The 12,782-nt window shown below is 37.4% G+C and overlaps 1 protein-coding gene across 1 annotated transcript in view; it reads right to left on the reverse strand.

Moving 5' to 3' along the window:
- The window catches only part of CFAP47 (cilia and flagella associated protein 47), a 434,895-nt gene that overhangs the window by 400,217 nt on the left and 21,896 nt on the right, over positions 1–12,782 (reverse strand). Inside the window, exons 4-6 of the mRNA XM_073013816.1 lie at positions 8,831–8,969; positions 5,883–6,111; positions 5,277–5,437 (exon numbers count right to left, since the gene is read on the reverse strand). Coding sequence (XP_072869917.1) covers positions 5,277–5,437; positions 5,883–6,111; positions 8,831–8,969 — 529 coding nt within the window. The remainder of the gene's footprint in view (positions 1–5,276; positions 5,438–5,882; positions 6,112–8,830; positions 8,970–12,782) is intronic.

Consider the following 12,782-nt stretch of genomic DNA (forward strand, 5'->3'; position numbering starts at 1 on the left):
CAGACTAACAGCAGATCTCTCGGCAGAAACTCTTCAAGCCAGAAGAGAGTGGGGGCCAATACTCAACATTCTTAAAGAAAAGAATTTTAAACCCAGAATTTTATATCCAGCCAAACTAAGTTTCATAAGTGAAGGAGAAATAAAATCCTTTACAGATAAGCAAATGCTTAGAGATTTTGTCACCACTAGGCCTGCCTTACAAGAGACCCTGAAGGAAGCACTAAACATGGAAAGGAACAACCGGTACCAGCCATTGCAAAAACATGCCAAAATGGAAAGACCATCAAGGCTAGGAAGAAACTGCATCAACTAACGAGCAAAATAACCAGTTAATATCATAATGGCAGGATCAAGTTCACACATAACAATCTTAACCTTAAATGTAAATGGACTAAATGCTCCAATTAAAAGACACAGACTGGCAAACTGGATAAAGAGTCAAGACCCATCACTCTGCTATATTCAGGAGACCCATCTCACACGCAGAGACATACATAGGCTCAAAATAAAGGGATGGAGGAAGATTTACCAAGCAAATGGAGAACAAAAAAAAGCGGGGGTTGCAATACTAGTCTCTGATAAAACAGACTTTAAACCATCAAAGATCAAAAGAGACAAAGAAGGCCATTACATAATGGTAAAGGGATCAATTCAACAGGAAGAGCTAACTATCGTAAATATATATGCACCCAATACAGGAGCACCCAGATTCATAAAGCAAGTCCTTAGAGACTTACAAAGAGACTTAGACTCCCATACAATAATAATGGGAGACTTCAACACTCCACTGTCAACATTAGACAGATCAACGAGACAGAAAGTTAACAAGGATATCCAGGAATTGAACTCATCTCTGCAGCAAGCAGACCTAATAGACATCTATAGAACTCTCCACCCCAAATCAACAGAATATACATTCTTCTCAGCACCACATCGTACTTACTCCAAAATTGACCACGTAATTGGAAGTAAAGCACTCCTCAGCAAATGTACAAGAACAGAAATTATAACAAACTGTCTCTCAGACCACAGTGCAATCAAACTAGAACTCAGGACTAAGAAACTCAATCAAAACCGCTCAACTACATGGAAACTGAACAACCTGCTCCTGAATGACTACTGGGTACATAACGAAATGAAGGCAGAAATAAAGATGTTCTTTGAAACCAATGAGAACAAAGATACAACATACCAGAATCTCTGGGACACATTTAAAGCAGTGTGTAGAGGGAAATTTATAGCACTAAATGCCCACAAGAGAAAGCAGGAAAGATCTAAAATTGACACTCTAACATCACAATTAAAAGAACTAGAGAAGCAAGAGCAAACTCATTCGAAAGCTAGCAGAAGGCAAGAAATAACTAAGATCAGAGCAGAACTGAAGGAGATAGAGACACAAAAAACCCTCCAAAAAATCAATGAATCCAGGAGTTGGTTTTTTGAAAAGATCAACAAAATTGACAGACCACTAGCAAGACTAATAAAGAAGAAAAGAGAGAAGAATCAAATCGACGCAATTAAAAATGATAAAGGGGATATCACCACCGACCCCACAGAAATACAAACTACCATCAGAGAATACTATAAACACCTCTACGCAAATAAACTGGAAAATCTAGAAGAAATGGATAATTTCCTGGACACTTACACTCTTCCAAGACTAAACCAGGAAGAAGTTGAATTCCTGAATAGACCAATAGTAGGCTCTGAAATTGAGGCAATAATTAATAGCCTACCAACCAAAAAAAGTCCAGGACCAGATGGATTCACAGCTGAATTCTACCAGAGGTACAAGGAGGAGCTGGTACCATTCCTTCTGAAACTATTCCAATCAATAGAAAAAGAGGGAATCCTCCCTAACTCATTTTATGAGGCCAACATCATCCTGATACCAAAGCCTGGCAGAGACACAACAAAAAAAGAGAATTTTAGACCAATATCCCTGATGAACATCGATGCAAAAATCCTCAATAAAATACTGGCAAACCGGATTCAGCAACACATCCAAAAGCTTATCCACCATGATCAAGTGGGCTTCATCCCTGGGATGCAAGGCTGGTTCAACATTCGCAAATCAATAAACATAATCCAGCATATAAACAGAACCAAAGACAAGAACCACATCATTATCTCAATAGATGCAGAAAAGGCTTTTGACAAAATTCAACAGCCCTTCATGCTAAAAACGCTCAATAAATTCGGTATTGATGGAACGTACCTCAAAATAATAAGAGCTATTTATGACAAACCCACAGCCAATATCATACTGAATGGGCAAAAACTGGAAAAATTCCCTTTGAACACTGGCACAAGACAGGGATGCCCTCTCTCACCACTCCTATTCAACATAGTGTTGGAAGTTCTGGCTAGGGCAATCAGGCAAGAGAAAGAAATCAAGGGGATTCAGTTAGGAAAAGAAGAAGTCAAATTGTCCCTGTTTGCAGACGACATGATTGTATATTTAGAAAATCTCATTGTCTCAGCCCAAAATCTCCTTAAGCTGATCAGCAACTTCAGCAAAGTCTCAGGATACAAAATTAATGTGCAAAAATCACAAGCATTCTTATACACCAGTGACAGTCAAACAGAGAGCCAAATCAGGAATGAACTTCCATTCACAATTGCTTCAAAGAGAATAAAATACCTAGGAATCCAACTTACAAGGGATGTAAAGGACCTCTTCAAGGAGAACTACAAACCACTGCTCAGTGAAATCAAAGAGGACACAAACAAATGGAAGAACATACCATGCTCATGGATAGGAAGAATCAATATCGTGAAAATGGCCATACTGCCCAAGGTAATTTATAGATTCAATGCCATCCCCATCAAGCTACCAATGAGCTTCTTCACAGAATTGGAAAAAACTGCTTTAAAGTTCATATGGAACCAAAAAAGAGCCCGCATCTCCAAGACAATCCTAAGTCAAAAGAACAAAGCTGGAGGCATCACGCTACCTGACTTCAAACTATACTACAAGGCTACAGTAACCAAAACAGCATGGTACTGGTACCAAAACAGAGATATAGACCAATGGAACAGAACAGAGTCCTCAGAAATAATACCACACATCTACAGCCATCTGATCTTTGACAAACCTGAGAGAAACAAGAAATGGGGAAAGGATTCCCTATTTAATAAATGGTGCTGGGAAAATTGGCTAGCCATAGGTAGAAAGCTGAAACTGGATCCTTTCCTTACTCCTTATACGAAAATTAATTCAAGATGGATTAGAGACTTAAATGTTAGACCTAATACCATAAAAATCCTAGAGGAAAACCTAGGTAGTACCATTCAGGACATAGGCATGGGCAAAGACTTCATGTCTAAAACACCAAAAGCAACGGCAGCAAAAGCCAAAATTGACAAATGGGATCTCATTAAACTAAAGAGCTTCTGCACAGCAAAAGAAACTACCGTCAGAGTGAACAGGCAACCTACAGAATGGGAGAAAATTTTTGCAATCTACTCATCTGACAAAGGGCTAATATCCAGAACCTACAAAGAACTCAAACAAATTTACAAGAAAAAAACAAACAACCCCATCAAAAAGTGGGCAAAGGATATGAACAGACACTTCTCAAAAGAAGATATTCATACAGCCAACAGACACATGAAAAAATGCTCATCATCACTGGCCATCAGAGAAATGCAAATCAAAACCACAATGAGATACCATCTCACACCAGTTAGCATGGCGATCATTAAAAAGTCAGGAAACAACAGGTGCTGGAGAGGATGTGGAGAAATAGGAACACTTTTACACTGTTGGTGGGAGTGTAAACTAGTTCAACCATTATGGAAAACAGTATGGCGATTCCTCAAGGATCTAGAACTAGATGTACCATATGACCCAGCCATCCCATTACTGGGTATATACCCAAAGGATTATAAATTATGCTGCTATAAAGACACATGCACACGTATGTTTATTGCAGCACTATTCACAATAGCAAAGACTTGGAATCAACCCAAATGTCCATCAGTGACAGATTGGATTAAGAAAATGTGGCACATATACACCATGGAATACTATGCAGCCATAAAAAAGGATGAGTTTGTGTCCTTTGTAGGGACATGGATGCAGCTGGAAACCATCATTCTCAGCAAACTATCACAAGAACAGAAAACCAAACACCGCATGTTCTCACTCATAGGCGGGAACTGAACAATGAGATCACTTGGACTCGGGAAGGGGAACATCACACACCGGGGCCTATCATGGGGAGGGGGGAGGGGGGAGGGATTGCATTGGGAGTTATACCTGATGTAAATGACGAGTTGATGGGTGCAGCACACCAACATGGCACAAGTATACATATGTAGCAAACCTGCACGTTGTGCACATGTACCCTACAACTTGAAGTTTAATAATAATAAATAAATTTAAAAAAAAAAAGAAAAAAAAAATAAAAAAAATAAAAAAAATAAAAAAAAATAAAATTTTAGAAGTTTTAAAAATAAAAATAAAAAAAATAAAAAAAAAAACATTACCCTCTCACAAATAAGGGAAAATATTCTTGCAATTGAATCAGTTCACACATATTGCAACCTATCAAGGTGTCACTGAAATTGCTATATTTAAAACAGCATGTTCTTCAAATTTAATAACAAAACATAGTTCATGGAATTATGAAAAATGTACACTAAAAGTCTGTATGAATTTCAGCAAGCAAGTTTGACTGATTCCTGGAAGGTACTATAGGTTTATTTTTTTTTTTTAATTTATTTATTATTATTATACTTTAAGTTGTAGGGTACATGTGCATAATGTGCAGGTTTGTTACATATGTATACTTGTGCCATGTTGGTGTGCTGCACCCATCAACTCGTCATTTACATCAGGTATAACTCCCAATGCTTTAATACTTAGGAGAGTCAGCAGTAATTGTGCCCTACCAGAAGCATTGCATCCTCTTTGGAAGGGCCTACAACATGCTGCATGCACCTGACTATTCGTGGGGACAACAAGGTCTTGACTGCACAAACAATTTGGGGCCACACTCCAAAACAACTGAAAACTTGCACTTCCACCACCCCATTTCCACAAGGTCTAGGGAGATTTTTAACTTTACATGAAGTATTTAGAACCATATTTAGAATTATTAGAAATATTACTAACCATGTTAGAAACATCTAGAACTATGACAAGAAAAATCTGATTTGTGCCTTCTAGCAAGTTTTACTATTATAGTATTAAACTGAATCTGATTAAAGTGTGGTTAATATACTTTCCATTAATACTTAACATTACAATGAAATTAATTTTTGCTTACTTTGGGGTGAAACAAAATGTAATTACAGTCTTTTGATAAGGTTGTAAAGTCCCTTCATTAGGAAGACAGGAGATAATGGTAGTAGTATCTATGTTCTTTATTTTTCTTATGTAGGTGAGATTATTTAAAGCAATATCTGTCCTTTGTCGAATATCTGTACCCTGTAATGCAAACTCAGATATAAAAGAGTATTAACGCAAAACACAAAAAAAAGTTTTTGAGGAGATTACAAAATAATTATTGAAATTCCAGAATCTAGGAAATAACAAATATCTATCTTTAAAGTAACATTTACACATAAATTTGACCAAGGCACATCATAAAATTTGAAAAAAGATTAAACAATTGATGAGAACAGAAATACTTTCAATTAGCCACTGATCTATAAGAAGCACTTGCCTGGTTTACTTCAGATATACATCAGTATAAATGTTAGCTTAATTTCTGAATTTTTTGAGGTTGCCATTGGATACACATGAAATCAAATCTATCTTCCCATGTTAAAAGATATTTTGAATAATTAAAAAGCTTGTTGGTTATTAGTAGATTTAACACAATCTCTTTTAAATCATAATACCTGATATCCCCATCGCACCATTTACTTACCACTTCTTCTCCCACGGCATCATCTTGTATTATGGCCACCCAATTTATGGGCTCTGGGCTATTATTGTGTATACGTGCATGTTTAATTTTTGATGATCCGAAGAAAACAGGACCAAAATGTATGCATTCCAGCCTTCTGTCTCTACTCATGGTTAATAATTCAATAATCTGCTCAACCACATGAGCTTTGATACTCAAGAGCATCTCAGGTTGACCTTGCAAAATCACTCTACAGGATAATAAAATATGCACATACATACATATTCTAATTAGAATTCTATACACTTTGTTTTTCTCCTACACATTTCAATAAACAGAAACTTTATAGAATCACATTATAATTAAAACTCAGTAGCCTAAGAGTAGTTCCTTTCATGTACATAACAGAGGTTATCAGGTTCTTCTGTATATCTGAATCTACAAAATGGAATGGCATGTGTGCAGTCTAATCCACTGTCTTCAGGAAACAATAAAGTTGTAAAACAATCTCATGAATTGACCTCCGGAAAAACTCAATGGCATATTCATATTGCCCATTATTTAAATGATTTGTATGGTTACCTCTAGCTCTCAAATTCTGAAACTATTTTCTAATTCTTCTCATCTCCCAAGTCCAACAGCTAATCTTATCCCCATCCTTACACCTCAATTCCTTACAATCTAACGTATCTCAGTAAAACCCACTGCTGGCTAGGTGTGATCTCACACCTGTAATCCTAGCACTGTGCGCAGTCAAGGAGGGAGGATTGCTGGAGTCAAGGAGGGAGGATTGCTTGAGTCCAGGAGCTCGAGACAAGCCTAGGCAACACAGTGAGACCCTATCTCTACATCATCATCATCAACAACAACAACAACAAATTTAAATAGCCAGGCATTGTGGCACACACCTTTAGGTCCAGCTACTCTGGAGGCTGAGGTAGGGGAATTGCCGGAGCCTGGGAGGTCGCTGCTGCAGTGAGCCGTGATTACACCACTGCATTCTAATCAGGGTGACAGAAAGAGATCCCATCTCAAAACCAAAACAAAACAAAAATCCCACTTCTTTGCTGAAATAAATATTTCCCCATTAAACTTCAGTTCTCAGATGAATTTCAATTCTCTTTGGGAATTGCTCTTTCATTTTTATACCTCTCTGGCATAAATGCAATCTTTCACTTTAGGCCCATCAGATACCACAGATAACTGACTACTCCACAACTATCACCTATGCCCTTATCTTATGCTATATCCTATAACGTTGGGCATTAAATTGCTCCTCCCTTAGCTTCCTTGATACCATAATTTCAAGGTTTTCTTTTAACTCACTCAGGCCCCACCTCACATTTCTAAGACTGGGACCTTTTTTAAACTTGATGAATAGTTAACATGAATAGTAGTGTTTTTTTTCTCTTACTCTTTCTCACTGTACTCTCCTTCTCAAATTTATTCTCAACACTTCTGTTTCTTCTACCATTTATACACTGATGATCTTCAACCCTATACAGGCTGAGTATTCCTAATATGAAATCCATAATGCTCCAAAATCCCAAACTTTTTGAATGCTGATATAAAACTCAAAGGAAATCCTTATTGGAGCGTGTCAGATTTCAGATTTTTAGATTAGGGATACTAAACTAGTAAGTATAATGCAAATATTCCAAAATCCAAACAAAATTGAAATCTAAAACACTTCTGATCTCAAGTATTTTGAGTAAGGAACGCTCAACTTGTACATCTAAATCAAATTTCTTTCTGGGACTCAAAATAATTTAATAAGTCCCAGCCAGCTCCACCAGGAATCCGAAAAGTAAAACCATTCCAACATATCAAAACCGAATTTAAGATGTTCTCCCATAACCCTGTTCCATCTTTTATCTTCCTTTGCTACAATCAGTCACCAAATCTAGTCAAATCTACCTCCATAGCCTATCTCCAATTTGCACACTTCTGTCAGTCTTCTCAGTTGACCTTACCTCAGACCTTTGTCATTGTCCTCTTGCTTTACTGTAATTTCTAGTCAAGCTTCTCACTCCACATTTGTACTCCCTGGTCTGTTTTGCACACTGCCACTAGCATGACCTTTCTAAAATACAAACTAATCATGACACTCTCATCTTAAAACCCCCCTAAGACTTCATAGCCTTCACAATAAAAGCCAAGCTCCTACAAGGGCTCACACCTCTTTATCACATATTTATGACTGTGATCTTCAGTAAAAAATGTATTTTACATTCCAATGCCGGAATACACACACACACACACATACACTCTCTCCACAGATTCATTCTGATATTTTTAAGTCATTCGTTAAAAATACTGGTGATGGCCCATTATATTGATTGCACATTCTACCAATGAATTAAGACATACCGCACAAAAACGCTGGACTACAAAGCCCTTCAAATTTGACCATTCCATTCAGTTTTTCTGGTCTTGTCTCCTGCCACTCCCCACTTCCATCTTTTTAATTCTACATTGCCAAAGATCCTTTGGTGTGCAATACTGTCTTTTTGCCTCTAGGATTTCCAGTATGTTACTTGCTCTGCCTGAAATCCCTCCCCTATGCTACTCCCATCACTAACTCCCACCACCCCTACACACACACACACACACACACACACACACACACACACACCCCAAATCACATCACTGCTCTTTGCCTGGCTAATTACTACTCACCAATAAGTATTTGATTCAACTATCACATTGTTAGTGGAGCCCTTCCTTGGTCCACTCTCTCACCTCAATGAAATTCAAAATAGAAGATCCTGTTATGTGTACCCATATGCCATCCTCTAGTTCTTCCCATTTCTTAAAAGCCTGCTGCTTGGCAAATAGTAGAGATTCAATGAACAATGCTGAATGAAAGAACAAAGGAGCTAACATACAATAAAAGTCACATCTGAAGGGTTAAATGGGAAAGCATTGAGATTCGTATTAGAATTTTTAGAACCACACTATATACTCACATTGCCTCTTCATCTACAATTCTTGGGTGGTCTGCACAGAAATCTACTTTAATAACCACTGATGACTTAGCATCCACAATACCACTAGTTGGAAAAATGAGGATGGGTAATTGGCCGCAGTATTCTGTCTTAAATATGCCTGTAGGGAATAAAAGCAGTTGGTTTACATCTGGACCCTTACAGTGTTGCATGCACACTCTCAGTAGGGGACCAACATACTTCACAGAGTAGATCAAGCTTGCCTAACCCATGGTCCATGGGCCACATGCAGCCCAGGACGGCTTTGAATGCAGCCCAACACAAATTCATAAACTTTCTTACAACATTATGAGATTTTTTTTGAGATATTTTAAGCTCATCAACTATCGTTAGTGTTAGTGTATTTGATGTGTGGCCCAAAACAACTCTTCTTCGTCCAGTGTAGCTCAGGGAAGCCAAAAGATTGAATACCCCTGGAGCAGATGGTCTACAGTGTACCAAGAATTAAAGCTTTAATTGTAAGTCCAATCTCTGAGGTCACCCAACAAATATGATCCTGTTGTTAGAACTCAACTCTCACCAGTAGTTAAAATTATCTGCTTACTATGTTCAGACACTTATGTTAAGAGCTCTGCATAGGTTATTTAATGTCCATAAATAATCTATAATATAATATTTTCTATCATTACCTCCATTTTACAAGAAACAAAACAGAAGCTTTGAAATGATGAATGACTTGTTCAAAGTCACACAATTACTGTGGTACATTAGCTTGTTGACCACAATTCTTCACCTTTTTCCACATTTGTATCTTTGCCCTATTGTTCCAGAGTTTCTCACTGCAGGTCTGTGGATCAGCTGGGTGACTCTGCTCCACATTTGCTCATTCTAGGGCATGGGCCAAAAGGACAGCAATTACTCAGGAGAAACACTTCCTACTTCCCATGGTAGAAGCGCATCTAGGTTGGAACTGACATGCTGTCAATTACACCCACATGTTATTAGCCAAAGCAAATTACATGATCAAGCCCCTTGAGTTTGGGAAGTGTTTCTCCTCAGTAACTGCTGTCCTTTTGGCACGTGCCCTAGAATGAGCAAATGTGGAGCAGAGCCACCCAGCTGACCCACAGACCTGCAGTGAGAAATAGAATGGGCCCAGTTGCCTCAGCTTGAAGCAGAGCACCCAAAAGCCCAGCCTAGATCAGTCAAGTTCCAATCAGTCTGCATACACATGACCACATGACCAATTACAAAATAACTAATGTTTGAAGATATTTTAGGGTGGTTTGTTATATAGCAATAACTACTACAGTTAGTAACTAACTAATGAAGATGAGATTTTCACTTGGATATTTCTGACCACAGGCTAATACTTATAGTTATTATCATTCCCTAGGAGATGAATTTATCCAGTGCACACAGGATAAGAGCAAAGGGGATTGGTTTCTGAAATCAAATGGCATATGAGAAGGAAGGTACAAAGATTCTTATTCTGAAAGCAGAAATGGTTCATAATTTATGGTAATGTTTTGTACCTACATTAGAGCATGCGATCCTTGAAATCAGATACAATCTCTTTTTCATGTCTGTGGTCGCAGCGCCCCACACACTGCTTAGCACTAAGCAGTACTTAAAGTATGGCCAATAAATAGAAGCAGCCAATCACTAGTTCCTTTATTACCATTATAATACAAATGAGCATGGTGCCAAAATAAACAGTTTTGCAAATTCTGAATTCACCAGTCTTAAATCACATCTGATGATATTTTCCAAATGTATTCATTTAATTTAGGAAAACAAAATGTTAGCACAAAAAAAGTAATGAAAATACTAAAAAGACAATATTTGAAAATGCAAAGTAACTAACAAAATTGATCAATTCAATCATTTCATAGATGTGCTAATAACATAATATTTGAAGTTACTTTTCTATCATAAATAAATCAAAAATATATAAAATTTTATCCATTTCAAATAAATAGGTATTATTGACTCCATTCTGTAAGAAAAAAAAAAGGTATATAAATTTAGTTTAGGCTGAGTCAGTGAAAAAGTTTCCCATGTTGTAACCACTTAGACATAATTTGACAAAAGAGTTTAAGTGAATATTTCAAAAACTTATTCAGAAGCAACACAAAATATGAAAGAATATTGTTTAATTTTCTAAATATGTTTAAATTGCAGGTATGTCAACATTACTATGTCTTATTTAACTTTAATATAAAAACCATTTGTTTGGCTTTTTAAATTGGTAACAACAGAAGCAAGAGCATCATCCTAAGAGAAGAGAGTTACTGAAAAAAAGAATGTTGGCCAGGTGCGGTGGCTCATGCTTGCAATCCCAGCACTTTGGAAAACTGAGGTGGGTGGATCACTTGAGGTCAGGAGTTTGAGACCAGCCAGGGCAACATAGTGAAACCCCATCTCTACTGGAAATACAAAAATTAGCTGGGCGTGGTGGCGCACACCTGTAATCCCAGCTGCTGGGGAGGCTGAGGCAGGAGAATCGCTTGAACCTGGGAGGCGGAGGTTGCAGTGAGCCAAGATCATGCCACTGCACTCCAGCCTGGGTGACACAGCGAGACTCTGTCAAAAAAAAAAGAAAAAGAAAAAAGAAAAGAGAATGTTACAAATGGAATATTTGTGATCAAATTTTCATTTCTTCTCAGATATGGCACTAGCTAATGTGTGGGAAATAAACTAAAAAGGAGGTAACGTCAGGAAAATAATTTAGGTTAATTTGATCCAAATTAATTTGATCTAAATTCGGCAAGGGAAGATAATGGCTTTTTGTAAAAAAGTGGCATTGGGCAGAGAAAAGTAGGATTACTGGCTTAATTATGAAGTGAACAGATAAAATTTACTAATTGACTAGGGAGGTAGAAAGTGAAAAAGAGAGAGGTGTTGAGAATTTTGCCAAGTTTCTGAACTGTCCAAATACATAGTGGTAACATTCATTGAAAAAGAAAAAAGAAGTATTGGGGGAAGCTGTTAAGTTTGAGAAAACTGAAGGATACCCACAGGATTGTATACATCTGGGAGTAGTCAGTGAAATAAAAGGAAAGGAAGTGATGATCCAAGGAAAGTACCCTGACTGAAGAAACGTAAGAGTCTATGGCAAACCTTAGGAAACATTCACATTTAATATACGACAAAAAGGAACACTAGTCTAGGAAAGAAAATTGAAGAGGGGAGAGGTGGTAGAAAAATCATAACTATAACATAAATAGCTAATATTTCCTGAAAAGTTATATATGCCAGAGGGTGTGCTAAGCATTTTATTAATCATCACCACCATTAGAGGAGGAAGGTACTATCTTTATCTCTAATGTGTAAGTCAGACAATGGATGTTTCGGAAGTGCAAATTCCTTACCCAGGGCCTCCCAGATAGTAAATGATGCAACTAAGATTTGGGCCCTGTTCAACCTCACTTCAGGACCTGAGTTATTAATTAGTATTCTATATAAGAGAGTAAGTTGTCACAAAAGCCAAAGGGCTTTGAATTGCTTTTGTTTTGTTTTCCCAAGAAAGTAGCAGTAGCCAACTATGTCAACTTTTGCCAATAAGCCACGTAAAACAGACCTATAGACTTGCCCACTGATAAGACTTAGTGGGAGCATATAAAACATAAGGGTGCCCACAGCTATAGCTGAGATGAGGGGTCCCTCACACAAATCTGTGTGATTTTTGAATCTGGATTGTTCTATCTTCTCTGGAGAAGCAAATTAGACACTGAGTGGTGCAGTATACATCGTTACGTTGTCTATACTCCTTGAAAAAATTTTTAGGAACTGTTAAGCAGATTTTTGTCTCAAAGTATCTGTAAGATCAAGCTAGGGTAACCAGAGTCTGTGGTTCTACAGAATGCTATTAAAAATCAATTGTCATGTACCCAAGGCTATTGCTATTTCCTATGATTTTTTAAAATTCCCTTGGTTCTAAACACACCAAATATGTATGAGGCTCCACATG

The sequence above is a fragment of the Chlorocebus sabaeus genome, chromosome X (genome assembly GCF_047675955.1).
Source record: "Chlorocebus sabaeus isolate Y175 chromosome X, mChlSab1.0.hap1, whole genome shotgun sequence".
Classification (NCBI taxonomy): Eukaryota; Metazoa; Chordata; class Mammalia; order Primates; family Cercopithecidae; genus Chlorocebus; species Chlorocebus sabaeus.